A 24,357-nucleotide genomic window follows, 5' to 3' on the forward strand; every position below is an offset into this window, starting at 1 on the left:
TATAAATAGCCTAAATTATCATATCTGTTGTGCAAAGAAAGCATCATTCAATGCACAGCTAAAAAGTCATGAATCTGCTGTGAAGATTAACGCATGTACTAAGTGAGACCACATGGTGGAGCATCCTCTGGTCTACTCTACTCCCTTTATACCACTAGATGGAAGCAGAGACCATGAACAAAAGTCAATCTCAGTGAGTGAAAACTCCCTCTGCCCTAAGGGATCTAGCAAAACAAGGAACAAGTGAAGTGTAGGTTAAACTACATAGGCCTACTGTATAAAGAATGTATAAATAACTACATGCAACTTCATAACAAATGAAAACACTTCTCATGAATTCTTGAAAATGAAAATGATGGGCTTAATTTTGTGGATTTTCATACATTAAATAATACATTTAAAATAAATTGGCCAATTGGAATATTATAGGTCTTTTTCTTGTTATTGATAAAATCCATGTTAAAATGTCTGCTTTTCGTTACCAAGCTTTCTTGTCATGTTCTCTCATCTACTTCTATGGGAAAATCTAAAATAAATGAATGAATAAATAAATGCTTAAAATTAAAACAGGAATATCAATTGATGTCACATTTTATCAATTCATTAATGACTACATTTATTTTCAATATTATTTTTTGTACTTTTAATGTCATGTTTATTTATTTATTTATCGAGTCATTTATGTGTTTATTAATTTTATTTATTTTTATTTTGGCAGGTATGTATATAGCACAGGAGTAATTTTGTTGGACCCCAGTGGGGTCACAGGTCTGGTGAACTCCACCTGAATCAGTAATTAGAGTCCAGATGTTGTTTTGTCACTACGTTGAGAATGGTAGCCAGTTGTGAATATTATTTTCCTATTTCTATCCAGACTGAGCATCAGGTTAGACAGCACACACAGACACAGACTAGTAGGCTTTCAGTTAGCTCCTTCAAAATAAATGTCTGCAAATTAAATTAAATTTGAACTTTAAAAACATTTAGCTAGTGATGAAAGAAGAATTCAGATGTTTCACTTAACGTAAGTAAATGTAGCTAACCAATACAAGTTCTGCATGCAGAAATGTACTGACCAGCACCAGGTGGGGGGGGCAAAGGAGGACGGTCTGCAGGACAGATAATAATGCACTATACTCATCTTTAACAGTCTCTTCTGCACGATACTCATTTTTAACAGTCTCGTCTGCACTATATTCTCTTTTTTTAATAGTCCTGTATCACAGCTGTTACCCTGCACTATATTCAGTTTTAACAGTTTTCTTCATCTACTTGTATTTTTATATCTGGTATATTTTTTATGTACTTTGCACTACTAACTTTTTTACTGCCTTTTTACGAACATGTTTTTGCACTATGGAACTGTGATGCTGGAAACCTAAATTTCCCTCGGAATCAATAAAGTTACTATCTATCTATCTATCTATTTTTAATGCTTTTCGAGGTATAGAGCCAATTATAACAACATGATAGGCTACATTTGGGTCGTTTATCCACAATAATGCATGATATTTTATAGATTCATCATATGTTTTGAATGAAGAATGTAATCTAAAAATGTTGTATTTGTCAAATAAGTTAACTAACCCTTTGGAAAAAGTATACTTATAGTAGAAGTAAGCGTACTCTAGTAGCCTACTTAGTTAAATGTACCACATTACTACAACATTTTGGGTAACAGAAGGTAATATTAATGTAAAAACATTAATGTAAATAACATTTACTTATTTAAGTGAAACATCTGAATTCTTCTTCCATCACTGGCTAAATGTTTTTAAAGTTCAAATTTAATTTAATTTGCAGATTTATATATATTTTGTATAGCTTTTTAAAGTGATTTATATTTGTGCTCCGCTTCAACCCAGAAGGAAATAATAGCAATGATTTTGACTCTTGAATTCTGTAATGATAAGAGATATTATCTGCCAAAAATTCATAAATAAAAAAAACAACACCCAAAAGGTTCATAATGTCTATTTGAACAAAATAGATATTTTTGCATGTTTTATCTCCAGGTGACAACTATGCTTTTATTTTGAAATCCCCATCCTCTAATATCCGGTCTTGTTCCACCTCACAGTGTGTAGTTTGGTGCAGCTGGACCTGCAGCCAGCAGCTCAGAGTCTCTCTCTCTCTCAGTCTCTGGGTGTCTCTGGGTGTCTCCCAGCACTTCTCGCCCAGGTGAGACATTTCTGGAGAGCCTAATTGAACCAAGCCGACAAGATGACAGACTCCACACCGACAGACTCCACCACAGTCCCGGAGCCGGTGGTAGTAGACCCCACGGTGGTGCAGAACCAGTGTGAGCAGCAGCAGAACCAGGAGAACCAGGAGAACCAGCAGCAGCAGAGTCAGGCAGAGGGCTTCAAGATGGACCAGGAGATGAAGATAACAGACAGCACCGATGATGGAGGTATGAGATGTTTAAAGTTCACTGGATGCTCTCCATGGATAGTGCGTAATCTGTGCGTAACCATGGAGAGCACTCCAATGCATTATAGACTGTATACAGGAAATGTGCTTACACTTGTTTTCCTTCAACTATACCAGGGGTCAGCAACCTTTACTATCAAAAGAGACATTTAGGCAGAAACAAAACAAAAAAATCTGTCTGGAGCTGCAAAACATTTGATCATTGTGATGAAGGTAACACAGTTTATAGTCTAAGTATATAGTATATAAGTCTAATGCAGTGAGGGACAAAGTGCAAATGTACTACAGAGTATTAGGGCCACATTGAGGAAAAAAACATCTGAGATTTACAGAATAAAGTTGTAATATTACGAGAAAAAAAGTCTTAATAAAACGAGAATAAAGTCACAACTTTACAAGAACAAAGTCGTAATATAACGAGAATGAAGTCATAATATTAGAGAAAAAAAGTCGTAATATTAGAGAAAAAAAGTCGTAACTTTACGAGAAAAAAGTCGTAATATAACTAGAATAAAGTCATAACTTTACGAGAACAAAGTCGTAATATAACTAGAATAAAGTCATAACTTTACGAGAACAAAGTCGTAATATAACTAGAATAAAGTCATAACTTTACGAGAAAAAAGTCGCAATATTATCAGAATAAAGTCATAATATTACGAGAAAAAAGTCTGGAAAAAATTGTGCACAAATAAGACTTTTTCTGGGGAGAAAGAGCTGATATAACTGATTAATATTATGGTTATTATGATAAATTATATACAGAGCTTGGAAGATATGCAACACAGAGTATGCTGTTAGACGTGTTTTACCTGAAGTACTGTGCTGTGATTACAGGTTCTGTGAATACATTATTGCCTTTGTTGAAGAGTGAAAGCAACAGTGGCAGGTGTCCTACATCGTAAATATGGCACAAAAGAATGTTTTTATGTTTTTCCTGCAGCTGTACACTCCCAAGTAATCAGATATTGACCTAAAATATAGATTAATTTAGACAAGATCTTGATGCTAGTCACTGTAATGGATGCATTTTTAAGACCTAACCCTGATTATTATTATTAGGGTGCTAACAGAAGATTGGTTATGAACAATCTGCACTTACAATATTACTACATAACAATCCTGTAAAACAAAAGCATTTGAGTGAACGACTCAAACACATTTCAAGCCTCTGCAAGTGCAAATGAAACGAGCGGAAACTTGCTACCTGGAAGGCGTGAAACACGTAATTTAACTACAGATTTTCACTGTTTCTTTTAGGGTCTATAATTCCATCCATAAGTAATCAAATGACAGAGTATATGACTATTTTGCTCATGGCTTTCATACACTTTCTTTAATAAAACATTTAAAAGCAAAACCCCGGGACAAAATCTTATCAAATGGGGGTCTAATTTGTGTCAGTTTAGGGGTCCATGACGTGAAAAAGTGTGGGAACTCACTGATCTAGAGGACAGAATAACTGGATTTTCTCCTGTTTTAATGAACACTATGAAATGGGACCAGGATCAATTGATAGTGTAATAAAGTGACTGCACAGTATATGGTATTTACTAACTCAAAGGTGGATATAAGTGACTCTTTAAAGAGCAAACTAGGGACCTCTTTGGCTTGTGATCCCTTACAAAAAGCAGTGTTTAGTTGGGGTTTCAGATGTCTATGAGTTGTTACTGGAACGTCTCATCAACTATTGGATGGATTGCCTTTAAAGGGGACATATCATGCTTATTTTCAGGTGCATACTTGTATTTTGGGTTCCTACTAGAACATGTAAACTGCACCTTTAAGTCAGTTTAATGGCAGTTAGCTATTAAAATAATACATAAATGCAAAATGTACTAAATGTTGAAAGTGAACTTTGCCTCTCTCTGAGTCATACTGTGTGTCACTGTGCCCTGTGTTTCTGTCTGCAGGTCTTCTGGAAAGCAGCATGCGTCTGAAGCCTCATGAAGCGCAGAGTTACCGCAAGAAAGCTCTGTGGGTGTCCTGGGTGTCCATAGTGATCACCATCATCCTGGCCATCGTTGCTTTCAGTGAGTTACACCCAACTTTTGTTTTTGAGTCAAAGAAGTAGCGCTGTTTGGTTCAGCTGCAAAGACAACAGGAAGGAGATGCAACCACATGGAACATTCAAGCTGTCAAAAACCAGACCTTGACGTGAAGTTTGATTTCTTTCAGAGGCAGAATAAGTTTGACATTATCGTTTTTCTGCATAGATACGGTGACTCATTCTGGTTTTGACATTGAGAAGAGAAAGAGATCTGACTTTCTGTCTCTCAGATTTTCACAACGCTTCTTCTTTTAATTTCTCTGCGTGTCAAAAGGTTTCCCTCTTTGAATCTAATTCGGGACATTCACTGTTTCATCATGTTTTGCAGTTTGTGAAATTGTATTTGAAGGCTCATTTTGGCACACTTGGAGATATTTAGAGATGAATGTGTGTCAGATATCTTTAAAAACACGATGTAAAGTCTGACAAGTGGCGCTGGAGATGATTTTTGAACATCAAAGTATCACCGACTCGTGTTCGTCTTGTCTTAGAGACCTGCCTGATGCTTCTTCCACCTCTGCAGTGAATGCAGATTAATGCTTCCGTACGTAAAGAGGACGAGCTTTGCTGCAGTATAGCCGATCACCTCAACACCGGTTTGCAGATGTGCAGAGATATGAGAGTTTCCTGTAATGCTGATGGCAGAAAGATAGCACTCTTCTTCTTGGGGGGCCTCTTTTAGAATAAATGTTCATTAAGCGTGCTGAAAAAGACTTGACTGCAAACTGGACATTTCTCTTCCCCGAACGTCTTTTTCGTGCAGCTTCTTCATCAGATATTTTCATCACATCCCTGTAGTCGTGCCGCGGTACCGCTCACGCCTGCTCGTACTCATAAATGAAACATGGCGCTGTTTGCAAATGAGCTGCAGGAACGAGCAGAAGGAAGAGATGAATGAGGCCGCAGTGACTCCGGTAAACAGTGATCGGGACGTGCGGCGTCACTACAAACCGGAGTGAAAGAAAAATCCACTGGTTCAATATTTAATCAGAGTCTTGTTTGAGGATGAAATTGAGGATTTGAATTGTTGAATTTGTCGGGACAGACTTTGTGAAGCGAACCCAAAGTGGCTGAAGCGACGGAGACGTTTTGTTTTGGAAATCCGAGCCCCTCTTCCTGAGTTCAGTCCGTGTTGTTTCAAACGTTTTGCCCACTTCCTGTTCTGATTAGGAAACGCCGGTAGAGAGGTAGAACTAGACAGACCTGACTTACTACTCTCTTATGCATACAGTCCACTCTGAAAGAGTTTTTTTATTCAGTACAAATTAGAGAATCCAGCCTCACGTAGTTCAGCTGCAGATAATTTGTGTTGTTGTGCTCGTTTTTGTGATTTGTGAATTTAAAGGGAGACTGGTCAATTTTGAGATTTGGGGCTATTTAGCTTCCATAACATGTCTTCTTTCAGTGTGTGTGGAAAGAAAACATCTAAAATACACATTTAGGTGTCTATTTTACAACTTTATCTATTTGCGTCTGTCGATTTTTCGCCTAAATTCACCAATAGTTAGCATTAGATAATGCCTCATTTGCATCTGTAAACATAACATTTCAGAAAACTTGTAATACAAAAAATAATTGCCTTAATGTTATTGATCAAATGGGGAAGTTTCATGGTGTCAAAATGTTTACCATATTCAGGATGTCTCCCTTTAACGTGATGAAAACGTTCAATCAGAGCTTTACATTTTACTGCAGTTGATAATCACGTCTAAACAGTTTACAGCAGATTCACTAAGATCGTATATCATTGCTGTGCAAAGCCTCCATCTCTTTGTTCTACCTGCAACTTGTGGTAATCTTCGGTGAAGATTAACATCCATCAGCCACCAAACCAGTTCTGTCATCACTCATTAAACACTCGCTTCTATCGCCGACTCTTTGGCAACAAGCCAGCGCGTCCTATTCTAAATAAGAACATTTTAATGAGCAAAGACCGTGTGAGAGTCCTGGTATGAACCAGCTGTTAGCGCTACACTCCTCCCTTGACATGTCTGTTTCTATAAGGAGATTCTTGCATTAGATAACAGCTTAAATAAAAGATATTACACATAAGGAGGAAACTAATGGAGTCTGGAGGTAGAAAGCACACAGAGAAAGAAAAAACACCATTAACGTTGTATAATGGCCCATCACTAATGACCTGGATTATAAAGAGATAATGGGTTGGACCCTTTTGTTATATATATATATACAAACCCTAAAGTGTGTCCGTGTCTTTACACCAGTCACCGCCACCTGCTGCCGTTCCCTGTCAGCTCTACATGATGACACAATGATAGCCGCTGTTTAACATATCCTGTAAAACATTAGCATTACTCAAACATGGCAAAGACGCCTTGTTTAGCATGTCAGAGAGAGTGTGAATATTATTGGGTGCAGGCAGGTGCAGCTTGGGGTTGAGGGGGAAAAGCATGTTTATGGGACAATTCATAGATGAGACGTTACATTTTAGTTTTCGGTTCAGTCTGATTTGAAATATGAGAGTGACTTCCGTTGGCTGGTGCCAATATAGAGAACGAGTATGATTGTAAACAGGAGGGGAAATGGCATTTAAAAACAGGTTACACTGAAAGAGATTCCTAACTCTACTGGCTTTACTTTAGAGACCCATAATAGACTTGTTTTGTCTTTTTTAGGGAGGTACAGGGGGTCTTTAAGGGGAGATAGCAGGTCAACAGTAGATGTCACATAGACTTGGTGTACATCATCTGAAAGCTGGGAACCTGAAGATTAATTTGATTTAATCAATTCATTCAAATTAATTGTGAAAGTGTATAAGAGCTTCATTCTGATATAAGTATATGATGGTCATCCCCATGCTCTATTATGTCTCATAAGTTGTTGCAGCAATTGTTGGGTTGATACCATTTGTTACACAGATTTGGTGCTAAATTTAACAATTTTTTACCACTCAAGAATAAATAAAAATGATCAATAATCCCTCTAAAATACCACATTATGACACCGAGACCTTGAGGAACACCATAGAAAAAGACATGCTGAGATTTGGTTTCAAAAACTTCTTGAGACTTCTGCAAGAATTACATTTTTCGGCGTTTGGATGGTGAGCACTTCTGTTGTGTAAACTGCTCAGAAACCCCCTTATTGTCAATCTAGCTAGGAAAGCCATCCATCCTCTGAATGCTCTAGGTCTCTAGTTTGCGGCTGTAAAGTTTCATGAGGTTGTGATTATCCTAGAGGTCACCACAGGTCATTTTAATACAGTGAGGTCACGTTTAAAAAAATGGTCTCACTATGTGAAATGTCTCCTATGGGGACTAACATCATCACACATGAATACAATTGGGCTCATTGGATCCACAAGAGTCTCAGCTGCATTGCCCCAAACTGCATGTGATTATCATAAAGTGGGCATGTCTGTAAAGGGGAGACTCGTTGGTACCTATAGAGCCCATTTTCATTCACATATCTGGATGTCAGAGGTCAAGGGACCCCTTTGAATGTAACCATGTCTTCAATCCTTCCTGGAATGAAATGAGTAGAAGTGAGTTGAATGAAAGAAGATGTAATGGATCCTCTCGTTGCTGCTTCAATAACAAGAGTATAACAGAAACACCATCAGTCCACAGACTTATAAAAACAACCCTGACAGCACACAGTTTTCGCTGATATGCATAATGCAGCTCCAGAAACAGCCAATAAACCTGCGGAGCTCGGATGGTGTTTCATCTTCCTGCTTCTACTTGTCAGATGTGACATGTGTGTGCGTGATAGCCTGATGCGATGCTGGAGCACCGTCCCCGCAGACGCCCACCCAGCTTTCTTGGGAGCCAATTAGCCATCGCCGGGCTCAGCTTTGACGACCGCAGCGGATTCATTTACACACAATTTCCTTCTTCTTTCTGCTCCCTAATGAAGGAGGTAGGAGGAGGAGAAGGGAAGGGAATAGGGGATGAGGGAGGAGGAGCATACATTTCTGGATTTGGACCAGCAGCTCATGACGTTTACGTGCAGATGTGCAGGGTTTCCATCTCAAATGAGACCTCTAAAAACTGAAAAATCGTATAAAATAGCATGAAAACAAAAGGGTTTTTTTCAAAATAAAAGCGGTGTCGAGTCAGTGTTTTGCTCCCTTGGTGATTATAGTTTTATATTGCAGTCAAAAATAGAATCTGTATCCAATCCCCTTTATATACCTTTCTGCAAGGCACTTTTTAAAACTATATATAAGCCATGCGTGCTCAGTTGGTGCGTCAAATTCCTTCACATCTAGACAAAAGAAGAAAACCTCATGCGGCTGCTACATTCTCCTTGTTAAGATGTCAACTCTGGCAGACGTTTGGCACTTTGGTGTCCCTCCCTCTCTATTTACCTTCATTTGAACAGCTGTCACGTTGTATTTGCAGGATCATACGTCTGTTACCACAGCGAGAGCTGAGGAGAATATCTCCACCCTGAATGTTTATAGAAGAGATCAACCATGCCATGCACATTGTGTGTACATAAGATAAGATAAGATAAGATAAGATAAGATAAGATAAGATAAGATAAGATAAGATAGAACTTTATAATTCTCGAAGGAAATTCTTGTGCCAGAGATAGGCAAACTGCAGAGGGTCTATTGATGGCTCAACCAGCGAGCGTAGGTGCTTCAGGACTAGCCTTTCCAGTGACTTCATGACATGCCACTGGTCTGTAGTCACTGAGGGTGTTTTTTTTTCTTTCTTGGGGACAGGAACAAGGCATGATGGTTTCCACAAAGCAGGGACCGCCATCAACCTCAGGCTGAGGATGTAGATGTGTTGAGAAACCACACACAGCTGAGTAGCACCGCCTTTGAGCACTCTTGGGCTGAGGCCATCAGGGCCTGCAGTATTTCCTGGGCATAGTCATCATACAGTAAATACATACAGTACATCAAAGACTTTATGATGTTGTAGCCGTCAGCTACTACCGGGGTTCTCCTCAGCACACAAAGTCAATGGGAAGCGGTATCCAGCTCTCGTGCTCTTTATTACGCACACACACAATACACAGTTTCAACACGGATGCCGTGCGCTCTGGCTGCACACCAACTATACAATATTCAATTAAAGAGGGCGTATCTCAGTGGCACGCTCTGGAGAGCCGGTCCCAGGCATCTCAGTCCTCCCGTCCCAGAACGCACTACTGCATATAAGAGAAGAGTCGTTAGCCAAGTCCTCCAAGCTGTGCCCAATTCACTCACCTGAGATTAACTCACCTGAGATTAACTCACCTGAGCCATTCCACCACTCTCTCCTCTTTAGCTGAGCAGTGACCGCGCCCTCCCTCCACAGAAGGGGGTCGTGTTCACGGCATTTACAAGATGAATCCATATGAACGCCCCCCTCATGTCGTACTCACAACCTCGTAAGTGGAAAGTTTCTGAAAGCTCCAAGTTCACGAGTTGTGACGTGTTTGTTGACGTTGTCAGAAATGGTGGAGGCCATGGAAGTTAATTTGTTGGCGCATAATTAGTTAATATATTGTAATTTTAGTCGTATATTGTTTTTCTTGGTAATTTTAAAATGTTGATATTCCCAACGGCCTCATCGTTTTCCTCTGTCGTTATGCCTTTGCATTTACTGCATTATGTTACCCAGCTGCTATCTTGTTAAGTTGTTAGTCTCTGTGGCTTCTAGACGCCGACAGTAATGTTAATATTGCTGTTGCTTAGCAGCGGTGTTCTCACGACTTAACCACTTGAACGCCGCACATATCGTGTACGACTTCCCATGTTGTAAACACGATCTCACGAGTTTCATTTAAAGGCACCATATGTCACATTAATGGCAAAAAAGTTTAGAAATATATTTAAAATTTAAAGATGTGTTCACAAAACTCTAAAAGGTAGGGTCACATTTTCTAACGACAGCCGTAAAAACTGGTGACCACGTGTGTTGTTGTCTCTCTGCGGTCACAGATTTCGGTGTAACACCGGATTCAGCTTCAAGACGGTTGACATTTAAACTTCTATTTCTAAACTTTTTTGCCATTCATGTGACATATTACTCATTCAGATTCCTTTGGTCAGAAACAACCACACAGATCTATTTTGTGTATCAAGGCTATCATGTGCTGTGTGAGACTTTTTGCTAAAAGTTCTTGTATAAATCAGTTGCTTCCATGCTGCATCTCTGCAGATCTCTGTTATCATAAAAAAGAAAAATCTCATCTGCTCATTTGTATTCCAGGGTTGTTCATGTGTGCGTAAACGTGAAGGCTGGCAGCATTCATTTCTGTTTTCATTTTGGTCTGGGGAAGTGGATGATTGCACCTTCAGCCCAGAGAGTGATGAAACAATAAAGGGGAGCTGGGAAGACAGGAGGAGGAGGAGGAGAAGAAGATGATTTCGCAACCCTTGCAGCAGAAAGAAAATGAGCGACTAACGGGGAAGCGAAGAGAAAGAGACGCCACACATTGTGCATGCAGGGCTGAGGCGAGTTTCAGGCCCCCAGTGAGCGTCGCTAAAAATAACCCTGGGAGGAGAGGAGAGGATTCCTCCCTTCATATCTATCTGCATCTTTTGTCTCTCCTTTCCTTCTCCTCTCAGTCCCCGCCATTGCAGGTGTGTGTGTGTGGATGATTACAGGTTTTCAACACGTCTACAGCTCATTATCGTTGAGCCAAAACAGGCTCATGAGAACTAAATCACCTGAGTCAACAAAATGCATCGTCTGGCAGCTTTGTGTGTATTCTCCCCATTAAATGAGTTTTTGTTTTGCTGTTATGAATATGTTTTGAATGAATATCAATGAACACACACAAGCGTATCAGTGTTACTTGTTGTTCAGCTTCCCTCTCCCGTCTCTTTTCTCTCCAGCTGTTTCCATCATGCGCCACAGTGCTTCAGCTTTCGGATTCGCTGTAAGTCTCCACTTCACTAAAGCTACGATGGCTCACACTGTATGCCGTAGTGAAGAGAATGTAATACATCTGCTTTTTTTAATTTGTTTTCACTCTGCAGTTTGACGCCGCGCTGGATGTGTTGTCCTCCATCATTGTACTGTGGCGGTACAGCAACGCCGCGGCCGTCCACTCGGCACACCGCGAATACATGTAAGTACAATCACCGTTCACTCACATCAAATCAGACCTGGTTCAAAACATAGACTGTATATAAGAAGTTGACGTAGTCACTGTGACGTCACCCATTGGTTTGTGTCCGTTGCCATCTTGGTTTTTTGCAACCAGAAGTGACACAAGAGGGTGGAGACATCCAAAACAGGAAGCCGTGGTAGCAACCTGTCAATCACAAGGTAGCCCCGCCCTAAATCATCCCCTGCTTTATAGTCTATTTGACTCTAAATGGGACCATAATTTACTAAATGAACATCATGCTGTATTGAAGAAGACTTGAAACTAGCGATTGAGACCATAAACTCATGTTTATAATGTTTACTGAGGTAATAAATCAAGTGAGAAGTAATCAAGTTTCAGTTTTGAGTAACCATGCATGATTAAAATGCCTGAAAAGGTTTTAAATTATATAAATTTGAGGCATTAAAACCACTAAAATTATGTGTTAAATAGATATGATGGCTTGCAGCAATGTAGCTGAAACCTACAGTGTTATAGACAGGTCTTTCCCTGGAAAAATAATTTGCATTTAATGGTCTTAGAAGTATTAACCACCCAAATGAAACTGACCAAATATGCATCTTGCAGTTCATCTTAAAATGTATTTTTTTAAAATCAATGTTCAGGCAGAAATGGTGTTGTTTTGACTGCTGTGTTTCTGTAAAAATCAAACCAGAAGACTACTTGTTTGAGCCTTTGTTTTGGTTTCCCCAGATGGTTTAATTCCATCTATGACGACCAAACAAATTCAGGAAAGTGATGAAATCCATTTCAATGTGTCCACAGTGTCTAACGCGTGTGTGTGTGTGTGTGGTCTGCTTTGTCCTGTGGAGGAGTGTGTCAAATAAAGGGTCTCTTCAGCTTTGTCCGCCTCGGCCCGCTGGGACCGATCACAGACGGGCGCCTCACGTCTTATCTCTACCTGGCTGTGAATGGTGTGTGTGTGGAGGTCAGGTCGGCTTTTCAGAGCCTGTTGAATGGTCAGGGTGCTGGCAGCAAGCAGGCCACTGAAAGAGAGAGAGAAAAGAAAAGAAAAGCGACTGTTTATGTGGCTGTCTGTCACTTTATTCACAGCAAGTGAACTGACATTACTTAGACAGCAATAACAAGCTGATCTTTGAAGAAAAGACAAGAAATCCAACCAAAACAAAAGCATCTGTTACTGAATGAATCAGATGAAACTCTCTCTGTCCTCACCGTCTGAGCATCTGGTAGTGTCATACAGTGATACACACACACACACACACACACAGGAACGACTGCTAATTGCTGTGGAGACGACAGATGAGATCCCGTCCTCTCGAAAGGAGGTAGTAACACACAGAAAAAGTAATAACTTCTAAAAACAATAACTCACCCGTCGATTCAAATATCTGACATGCTACGAACAATAAAATACCAGTTAGTGCAAACAGACATTTAGATTTCCCAATGAAGAAATGGTTGGCAAGTAACTCCCTCTAAAACCACAAATAGTTGTTTTTACATTTCTGTTTGTACATTTCTGTATTTGCCTAGTCCCGCCCTACTGTGCTGTGATTGGCTAGTTCTCGTTACCTCGACTCTTGGGCTCATTTTGCACATCAGGAGACGTTTGCGTTCTGGACTTTCTTCCAGAAAGGGTTTATTTTAACCCAAACTATGATCTTTTTCTCAACTTGACCAAGTAGATTTGTTGCTTAAACCTAAGGAGATTTCTGGCAGAGGCAAACTTCTCCCATGTGCGCTCAATGAGTAAAGTTAAAACCACTTCATTGCTTCATCCACACACTCTTGTCCATCTAACTCACACTCTTGTCCATCTAACTCACACTCTTGTCAAAGTGTAGAAAAGCACATTGCGTTTGCCAGATAATCCACCAATCACAGCACAGTAGTACTACTGAAAACTGCAATAACCGGAATCCCCAAAATGTTGAACTGTTCCTTTTTAATGCAAAACTATGGAGTTTTATTTTATTTTATTGTTTATGAATTAAAATGTATATTTGTAAGAGGAAATCATCCCAGTCTTTCTTTAACATTATTTTAAAATAATAAAAAAAAGAATATATATATAAAAAAATATATATATATTATATATTATATTATATTATATATATATATATATAATAAAATGTTCCCTCACTCACTTCCAATGTAGACGAAACAAAATATTCTCTCTCGGTTAAGAAAAATATAAAAGAAAGGAAATGATATTGTCTAATTATATATTCAACATCCAAAAGAGTGTTAAACCTTCACATTAAAACATCCACACAAAGTCGTTTTTTTGACCGCAGCCTTCATCGTGTCACTTCAGCAGCTAATTGGAGACTTCGGACCGTGTTTGGGAAGCTGCTCAGCCGGTAATTGGCTTCACCGAGCGGCGAGGCTTCCTCCTGTATCACACACACATACTGTAAACACACAGATATATTCATGCATAAATGTTCTGAAACACACAGGAGAGCGACTAAAACGCCCACACACATGGATCCACAAGCACTTAAATAGACACGTACTACATGTAGACACATACATGTACTCACACACACATTGTTTTTGTCTTCTGGCTGTGTTTTTGTGTGTGTTTGTTAGACAGCTAGTGAGAAAGATACTGACAACCAAAGAATCAATATGATGCTTCGTAATTTTTTATATCTGTCTGTGTTTGATAGAGGAGATGAATAGTGATGCCCAGGTACAGACCGGTTGCCACGGTAACAAGCTCGAGGTGTCAAAACAAGACGAATTAGGGAGTTTTTGTTCCCCAAATGAAACACGGAGCTCTTTGGAAACAAAAACACCTTAATACACACGACGACTGTGGCGAATGATAGAATGAGATGCTGTTTATATTAAAAAAATTAATTACATTTATTGAAACAGAAGATGTGTTTTGCTGCAAACCTTCACAGGTCTGTTCTAGTTGCGGAGCCAACAGCAGCTCCGAGACACGGAGTCATGTTTACATCCACTGAAACAACAGGGGGCCTGTTAGTGAGGAGCAAGAGCTCCCATCGTGTGTGTGTGTGTGTGTGTGTGTGTGCCCTGCTGTGGACTCCCCAGAGTGATTTTGGGTGTTGCCTTGGTTACCGCATCCGGTCAAAACCCAGGACACCCCCGAGCGTGGTTCGAGAGCAGCCTTCTGAATTGAGCACACGCCGGTAGCCATGCATGACCGGGGGGCATCTGCTCCAGTTGTTTTTTGTCTCCCTTGAGATCTTGTTAATTTGGTTTTTTTTAATGGACATCTGCTGCTTCCAACTTCACGAAGCATCTTCACGAAGCATCTTCACTCTGTACATCAGCGTAACGCTGTCATTCAGGATTCTTATAGGGTCACAGGAAAATGTAGTTTTAAAGGGGCTATATGTAAGAATCCGAAAACAGCCAGAATGGTTCACAGCAGCAGACGGGCCGCTTTTTCTTCTATTTTACAACTACAGTGTGATCACTCAGGTCGTGGCTGATGATCAGACCGTACAGTGTGAGCACATAAATCATGAGCTTTGGCTTTACATCGCAAACAATCTACTCGTACAGTAGGAGTAGGAGTTACACAACAATATTTCTAAAATCGTACAGTGTATGTCCAGCTTTACGTGGAAGAAGGAAGAAGGTCCCTCCTTGGTTCGAAGGCCCAGCCAGTGTTGATTCTAGTTTCCCCCGACATCGGTCACATTCTTGTTTTGCAAGACGGTCTTCACTAAATATAACTTTCTTTTTTTTTTGTGCTTCCATGGACTTTGTGTTGGAGTCTGAGCTGTGGTGGTCGCTGGTCATTTGTTGGCATTAGCGGACTCCATTACTAACTGAACGTCAGCTATGGTTGCACATTGTTAGCCCTGTAGCGGAGCTGAAGAGAGTAAAGGCCCTTGCAAGCACGCATGACGTCGCATCCGTTGGATTTTCACATTAAAAGCAGTTTACAGGCTGATAGTGGAAACCCAATAAGTCGCAGAAGGTCACATTTTGTATGTTTGGTTAAAATCTGTTCACACATTAGCAATACAAAATTATTAAAGAATGTATATACGTGTAAAAACTTACATAAAGTCCCTTTATCTATCTTTTTCTGAGCCTAAGTTGTTCTCTCTGGTGACACTAAAGAGAGCAGGTGGTTACTGCTGCTGTCAATATGTTTACATTGCCAGACGCCACAGCCATCGAGTATCAACACTGTCGATCAGCAATCCAACTTGGAACTGGCTCTATAATTTGTGTTTGTGTAGTGTAATGTACTCGTCTCTTGTCCTCCGCAGAGCCTGCGTTATCCTGGGTGTGATCTTCATCCTGTCCTCTTTGTGCATTATGGGTAAGGCCATCCACGACCTGGCCACCAGGCTGCTACCTGAAGTGGTAAGTGATCATCAATAACTATAATTAAACAGAGCTGAAAAGGCTGAATGAAACAAGAAAACACTAGATTAGAGTGTACAACTATGTGTTGTTGTCCTATGTGACATCATACAGTGTATATCAGTATGCAGGAAATGTCTGACTGTGTTGTAGGGGTCAGAATTTAATTCAAACTGGAGATAGAGGAGAGTTTTGGATTAAAGCGTTCACCATATGGGACAGATTATGTTATCAATTTAACCCCAAACACATTACCATTCTGTAGTACATGATGACAGCTGCATTACTGTCGGCTTAACAGTCAATCAGGGTCACTTAACGGTTATGTATGCATGTCAGTAGAGTCATGGTGCCAAACGTTTGGTGTATAATCAGATTGTTTTGGTGGAATATGAAGCTATTTTTAAAGCTTGGCCAGATAAAAACCACTTAGTCCAACCAAGACTCGTCGGCTTTAATACCAGCAGTCTGCCAGAGACCAGGATTTCTCTCATAATCCAAAAAAAACAACCCCTTGTTGACTTTGTTTCTAATAATATCCTCTCATAATCTGAGTGTACTTGTCAGCGTCCAAAGCAAACAACATGCAGCTCGTTATTGACGTGATTTGCACGGAGCCGCTGGCGTGACGTGGCTGATTCTGTCCCCGTCTCGCCGTTTGAGCTCGCAGTAGATCTGATAAGATGACTGTCGCGTGGTGCTGGTCACCGGTGGGCTGGTGGTTTAGGCCCGACTGACGCCAAGCAGTAAAGAGAAGCAGCTCGGTGTTGTTACTGAACAGATGGAAAGTTTTGGCTCCGGAGGGTCACAAGTCTGGATGATTTGGTTTTAATTAAATTTTAGATGTGGAGGCTGCAGTGGTGCATGAGGTCCTAATGCCCTTATAGTATAGTATGTTGAATAAATTGAAAAGTCATAGTATAGTATGCCATAAAAAGGTCATAATATAGTATATGATAATAAAAAAATCATAGTATAGTATCTCATAAAACAGTCAATGCTGTGTGTGTGACGGAGGTGTGTGACGGAGGTGTGTGACGGAGGTGTGACAGTGTTGCTGCTGCCGCTTTAGAAATGTCACAAATCTCATGTGTGAAGACTCCAGAGCTTTTCACACTCCCTGAAATAGTTTTATTACGCTGTTGCCGGGCAATACTCGTCTCCGTAGTGTCGAAGGATGTGAACGTAATGATGATGACGAGGAGTAAATATGGGAACATTACGCTTTGGTGAGCTGAATTACCGTTTAGAGAGATTACTCAGGCCTCTTCCCACTTTAGCTCTAATCACACTGGTGTAGTTTTGTAAACAAGAAAATAATTGTTGTTGTCTGTTTTAGCCTTAAATGCACGATTACATGCTTTATGGAACGAGCTGTATCTACTGTACAACTGTTTTTATAAGTTATGTGAAGTCATCTAATTGCTAACAACTGTTTTAAGACTCTCGATGGAGTGAATAGCAGAATGTGAGATCTTAAAGGCTGAATATCTGAACAGTATCACACCACAGTACGCTATGAGTGAACGTATCTCTTATAGAAACAGTTAATGTAATTCCTCGGAAGAAAACCTTGAGTAAGCTGTTTCTTTTAAAATGAGAATACTGATGAACTTTTCAAAAGATGGGCTCTGAAATGGGCTCTTTTATGCTTAAGGTCAAGCTTATGTGATCATTTTATAAGTGTTGACTAAGTGGAGATTTGCGCATCACTAAATGAAATCCATCAGTAAATGCAGGTGTAACTGTTGCATAACTAACTGAACTAACGAGCTTAACTGACAGGCTAATATATGACCCATCATTGAGTGAAGAATAAAAGAGACAAATCTGACCTGATACTTGATAAAATGTTGTTTAATAACAATTTAGAGTCTGAATTACATTTCACAAACATAACACAATGTACCTCTGATGGCGATTCAATCGATTGAATTATTTAATTGAGATTAATCGCATGATTGTCCATAATTAATCGCAATTATCGCATATTAAAAATGTACCTTAAAGGGAGATTTGTCAAGTATGCTGTTTTATGCAAATGCATGTTTATATTTATTATTGGAAATCAATTAACAACACAAAACAATGACACATATTGTCCAGAAGCCCTCACAGGAAACAATATGCTCATATCATAACATGGCAATCTGCAGCCCAACAGGCAACAACAGCTGTCAGTGTGTCAGTGTGCTGACTTGACTAAGACTTGCCCCAAACTGCATGTGATTATCATAAAGTGGGCATGTCTGTAAAGGGGAGACTCGTGGGTACCCAAAGAACCCATTTACATTCACATATCTGGAGGTCAGAGGTCAAGGGACCCCTTTGAAAACGGCCATACCAGTTTTTCCTCGCTAAAATTTAGCGCAAGTTTGGAGCGTTATTTAACCTCCTTCGTGACAAGCTAGTATGACATGGTTGGTACCAATGGACTCGTTAGGTTTTCTAGTTTCATATGATGCCAGTATCTCCACTTTATCACTTCATCAACATACTGTAGCTGGATGTACTTAAATCATATTTTTTCATACTCTCAGATCAGCTTCAGAACAGAAATATACCATGATGCACATTTCAAGAGTTTCAAATAGCCTTTGCAACACACTCAAAACTCAATTAGTTGTCAAATCCTTTATTGATGCATCGGACCAACTGTGTTTTCCCATCTTTTCATGTGTGGCTGCAGCGAGGGAACGAGACAGACAGCGAGCAGCAAAGCATAAACAAAAGCAGACTGTGGGAGCGGCGAGGCAGACAGATTGTGTTTTTCTGAGTCGACCCGCTCCTCTTCTTCTGTCGGGTTCTACCACACTGGTTTCTGGTGCATCACAGTTTGAGTTATATATAGCTTCAGCCCTCCTTCCACTCAGTATGCAGATGCTGGAAATAAGGTTTACTTTTCGCAGCCTCCCTCGCTTCCTCCTCGCTATGAAATGTTAATAAGGTAAGCAGCTGTTTAGGTATGCAGTAGTGAGAAAGAGGAGGGTAGAGATGCAGAGAGAGGAGGGAGGAGGAGGATGTTTGGGGTTTTGACACCTGACTGTTCCTGCTCTGCTGGTCCTCTGAGCCCAATTAATGTCAGTTAGCAGCCAAAACAAAGATGTAGTCTTCTTCATACGGGCGTTTCATCACTGGTTTGGAAAAACATTCAACTCCTAACAGTTTTTTTTTTAATATGTTAAATTAATTTGAGAGTTGAGAACATTTCACAACCCCTGGGTTTATGAAATCCACTCAAAAGCCACCTTTTAAAATATGTGAACCTCAAACTAAAGACAAATTTCACTTCCTAAATCACTTGAAGATGTGAAAATCTATGTGTGTGCAATGCTGCTTGGGGTTTAGATTTAGAAAGTTTACATTATTAGTAGGGCTGTCAATCAATTTAAAATATTTAAGCATGATTAATCGCATGATTGTCTATAGTTACACAATGTTTTATCTGTTCAAAATGTACCTTAAAGGGAGATTTGTCAAGTATTTAATACTCTTATCAACATGGGAGTGGACAAATACGCTGCTTTATGCAAATGTATGTTTACATTTATTATTGGAAATCAATTTACAACACAAAACAATGAAAAATATTGTCCAGAAACCCTCACATGTACTGCATTTAGCATTAAAAATATGCTCAAATCATAACAAACTGCAGCCCAACAGGCAACAACAGCTGTCAGTGTGTCAGTGTGCTGACTTGACTATGACTTGCCCCAAACTGCATGTGATTATCATAAAGTGGGCATGTCTGTAAAGGGGAGACTCGTGGGTACCCATAGAACCCATTTTCATTCACACATCTGGAGGTTGATGCCGACCCGACTTATCAGAAGAGTTGGTACCATTTTCATATTCTGCACAAGGATCTCTGGAAGTCAGATGTAAATGTCAAGGACTGTGTTCACATTCTGGGCAGGGTCGGTCTGTCATGAGCTCTGTGTGTGCACATGTCCGTCTCCAATAGGCCAAAATGCCAGCCCACCTACTTTGAATGTTGATTAGAAGTTCACTTAAGGGGGATTCGGGCTGGGCAATAATTCAAGATTCATGATAACTTATCGTCTTTCAATGGAATCGTATCATAATGAAATCACATATCGAGATATTGCGATACACAATTACGTCGTTTAAATTGATAATAACGTGCACAAAGTAACTCAAATTTCACAGAATGTGTCATAATCTGATTACTCTGTATTTGTGTGCATGCATGTAAACATAATTAGTGTATAGCTGGAAATATTAATTCATTTTTCCTCCATAATTTTATTAGAAACGGTTCATTTTGCACTAAACTTCTTTATTAAATGAGCAAATACTCAGAACTATTCATTCGTATTTCACACAGGAGTATACAAAAAACGGCTTTACCATATGGTTATTTCATATAGACTATTTATTTATTTATTGAATAACCAGAAAACATGCTATATTGTGATATATATCACTTTCGAGATATAAAATGACCTGTATCGGGATAGAAGATTTTGTCCATATCCACCAGCCATACATGAAGGTTCACCAGTCAATTTGAATATTGTATTTTGAGGAATATAATATCCAGATACCATGATGCACTTAACGTTGTAAAATACAGATATGAATCTGATAGTCCTCGTGAAGCAGCTGCTTCACAGTCAAGCTCAGTGATTAATACCCTTAAAAACTGCTTACTGTGAAGCAGCTGCAGTAAACAGAAGACTCAACTACTTACTAGATGATCCCATCCATTAGCCTCCAATTTATTCTAGAAAATAAAGATTTAAAACTGTGGCAAATTATTTGAAAAATGTCTGTATTTGTGTGAATTGATGATTTGTCGTTATGTGGTCAATGTTTTGAGGATAAAACACCATTAAGGTGTTATATTCACAGCTGAGTCACAGCACTGACTCAGGTCTAAATGCAGCATGCTGAGGTTTTCTCTCCATCTCCTCTTTGATGTCTCGCCAAAGTAGCTTTTCATGGCTCCAAGGCCATAGTGCAATATTAATGCTGCCGCAGAGGCACTGAGTGCTCTGCAGCTCCCTTTCTCTTCTCTTCTCTCATCCATCCCTCCCTCCCTCACCCCTCCATCCGTCCTTCGCAAATTTACATTTTAAGGCATTTAGCTGACGCACGTTCCAGACAATAGGTGCAACAAGACAAGTACAATTCTTTAAAACCAAAAGGACAAGACAGGAAAAGGCAGAGCGTTTAATGAGACCGAGATCATTGCTGGGAGAGGTGATTAAATAAGAGCTATGGGGAGCATTTCTGGAATATAATTTGAGTGAATGGTCAAGAGAGAGAGAGTGGAGATGTAGTGGATGATGGTGATAGTGTCTCTGTTGTGTGATGAGGAGATTGAACTTGATTCATAAGGAGCGAGAGCTGTTATATAGAGTCGAAAAAAAGCCATAGTATAGTATGTCGAAGTGAAGTGACGACAGAGCAGATCATAAAATAGCAACAAACCATGACTCGTGCTTTCTCTCTGTGCTTGTGTTTCTCTCTCAGGATGACTTCCTATTCAGCGTGTCCATCGTCAGCGGCATTGTGTGCATCTCCCTGGCTGTAGTAAAGTTTATGCTCGGGAGAGTGCTCACGAGCCGGGCGCTCATCACCGATGGTAGGTGCACTTCACATGCTCAAGCACATCCTATATCGGTCTGTTCACTTGCATATATGGAAGGATTTTATACTTCTGAAGTACAGTCATCACAGCAAATGTTAGAGGCATTTCAAGAATTTGTCATGCGTAAAAAAAAGGCAATGTCACATGTCCACTGGACTCTTAGCGAGTGTCTGAGGGAAGCCCTCTGAGTTCCAACACTGAGCCGACAAAACCCTCATCAGCTGACTTTGTGTAAGATGCTTTTATAAAAGAAAAACAAGTGTTTTCTCTTTCCAGGATTCAACTCCCTGGTGGGGGGGATCATGGGATTCTCCATCCTCGTCAGTGCTGAAGTGTTCAAGCATGAACCCCAGGTGTGGTACCTGGATGGGTCAATAGGCATCCTCATAGGCCTCATCATCCTCGCCTACGGAGTCAAGTAAGTGATGACGAGAGCTTATTAGAGGGGTGGTTTACGGGGATCAAAGTGTTTGCATCACCTCTCAGTGTTTCCCTTCTCCTTCTACCACCGCAGGCTGCTAGTCGACATGGTCCCACGGATTCGACAAACCAGGAACTACGAGCGTTTTGAGTGACAGAGGAAAAGAAAGAGGAGGGTTTTGGGGGGGGGATATTAGGGGACGGACTGACTGACTGACAGAAAGGTTACAGTCCCGACACTCTCTCCACAGACAATCACATTCAGTCCTCGAGGTGCCAGCGAAGGCTTCAGTCTTTGAACTGAGGATCCAGGCCGATGACGGCGGAGGATGACGTTCTTGGCGCCTTTTAAGTGTTTTCCAATGTGGTGTACATATAATATATTTATCTGTCTTTTAAACAGTGATGCCTCCGTATTTAAACAAGAGGGTTAAAAAGATAACTGTGAAAGGGAGACATGTGGACTCAGAGAGTCCATAACTCCTCAGAAGCAACTTGTACAGCAAGTTTGATGTACAGTACCTCGGTTACACCTCATCGCCCTGTCAAAACACAGCAGTTTATTTCTCCCAGAGGCCTTTGCTCAGCTGTGCTGTATAAAACGTTGCGGCGTGGCAGGTGATTGATGTAGCGGATGTAGCGGTGGAGGATTAATGGTGTTTTTATGGCTAGAGAGGATATATCAACACACGGTTTGGCATAGAGAGCAGGTATATAAGCACACAGAGAGGCTCGGTAACACGTGAGTTTACAGTATTTATGTAGACTGTTGTGGCGTGGAGTGGCCGCTGTTTCAGCACTCAGCGCCATGGAGGATAAAAATCATCTTTTTTGGCATCCAGTAACACAAGTAATTCACTGGAAGTGTAACAGAAGGGAAACAGCAGAAACTAGCTCAGGTTGCCACCTTTTTTTTTGTTTTTAAAGTTGAAGTGACAAACCCAAGAATATCTTTAGTACATGCACAACTTGCGCCATCTAGTGACCAGAAGAGCTACCTGCCGCCACACACCTATATGTGATCTAATAGAGCTGATTCCTGCACACTGTCAGTTCATTAGAGAGACAATGTTTAGGTCAGTCTTCAGTTGATCTGGTTCATCTGGGACCAGAACAATCTGGTGCTCACTCTAAAGCTCGTCTCTACTTCTGGCAGCCTTCAACGCCTCCACAGCACGTATCTTACCTTCCTCCAGTGTGGCTGCCAGTTGGACTTATATTCATTTTTAATGGTGTTTACCCTGAAAGTTCAATGTGAATCTGTGTAAAAGCACAAAAGTGAGAGTTTAGTGAAGCACAGTGGCGACTAAACAGCTCCCAGGCACTGAGAAGGAGGCTGTTATTTACTAGAGTATGTCATCAATGCTTCTTCTTAATTCCAAAGCCTTAGTCTTACTGCTTGTTTGGTGACGGTGGGACATGAATGTAATTATCAGGTGGAGTTTCAGCCGATTGTCATAGATTACAGGTTCATTTTTCATCTGTTTTCCTCGAGTCTGTTGGCTGCAGTGGATGTAACTGGATGTACACACTGTGCTGTGAGATACTTTGTACAGCGCACTAGTGTGCTACTGTGTTTAGTCACATTTAAGGACATTTATTTGAATACAAAACTGGTATTTTTTAGGTTATGGAGTTATATTTGTGCCTAAAATGTGCGCGAGGATCAAATGTAACTCCATATCTGCTGAGTATTGTATGACTTGTGGGGACCGTGTCGACTGTACTCTGTAAATACTGGATACTGTGTTGCTACTGTGATGTAAAACAAATATTAAACCAGAGTCTGAGCCTTTTGTCACAGAAAAAAAAGGTTTATTTAAAAATAAAGTTATATCCCTCTTACTCGTCAAGGACTGTGAAAACAAAAACAAAAAAAAGAGTTGTCGTTGCGTTATTCACCGTTCGCTGCTTGGACCACAATCGTCAAAGGTTGAGATTGAAAAACAAAGATTGGTACATGTTCGTATGACTGTAAGTAGCTTTTTTACAATGGAGACATTCGCTGCTGAGGTTAACAAAGACAGATATGGTGAAGAAACCACTTTGTTCAACAGAAACAGTTGATAATCTGATCAAAATATTGGTTTAGATTTCTAGTATGCCCAGTTTAGCTGAAAGGATAACACCACTGTATGACTGCTGCAGCCTTCGTAGAGTCTGAACCTACACAGCAGGAATGGATGTAGAAAAAGGGACCAGATTATGTGTTTACATGGATGTTTGTGAAATCAGATTACAGCTGGAAGTGGCTAATCTAGTAACTATAAAACATGTTTTTAAGAATGTATGGTAAACATTAGCTGAAGTGAATGAACACTGGTGTTATCTTTTCCTATAGTTGTGTGAATCAGTTACACTTTTTCCAAACCGGAGCAACCAAATTTAACAAATCACAAGGTTTGGACTAATTCAATTAAAATTAGAT

General features: G+C 40.1%; 1 protein-coding gene across 1 annotated transcript; it reads left to right on the plus strand.

Annotated features, from left to right (window-relative positions):
* The first annotated feature begins 590 nt into the window (after positions 1-590).
* LOC141762596 (transmembrane protein 163a) lies at positions 591-23,846 on the plus strand. Its single transcript, XM_074626506.1, has 8 exons — positions 591-2,413; positions 4,347-4,466; positions 11,289-11,332; positions 11,433-11,524; positions 15,793-15,889; positions 21,392-21,503; positions 21,786-21,927; positions 22,024-23,846. The coding sequence occupies exons 1-8, from the start codon at positions 2,224-2,226 to the stop codon at positions 22,082-22,084; spliced, it is 858 nt and encodes a 285-aa protein (XP_074482607.1). The 5' UTR covers positions 591-2,223; the 3' UTR covers positions 22,085-23,846.
* The last annotated feature ends 511 nt before the right edge of the window (positions 23,847-24,357 follow it).

This window comes from Sebastes fasciatus, chromosome 24, assembly GCF_043250625.1.
Source record: "Sebastes fasciatus isolate fSebFas1 chromosome 24, fSebFas1.pri, whole genome shotgun sequence".
In the NCBI taxonomy this organism is placed as follows: Eukaryota; Metazoa; Chordata; class Actinopteri; order Perciformes; family Sebastidae; genus Sebastes; species Sebastes fasciatus.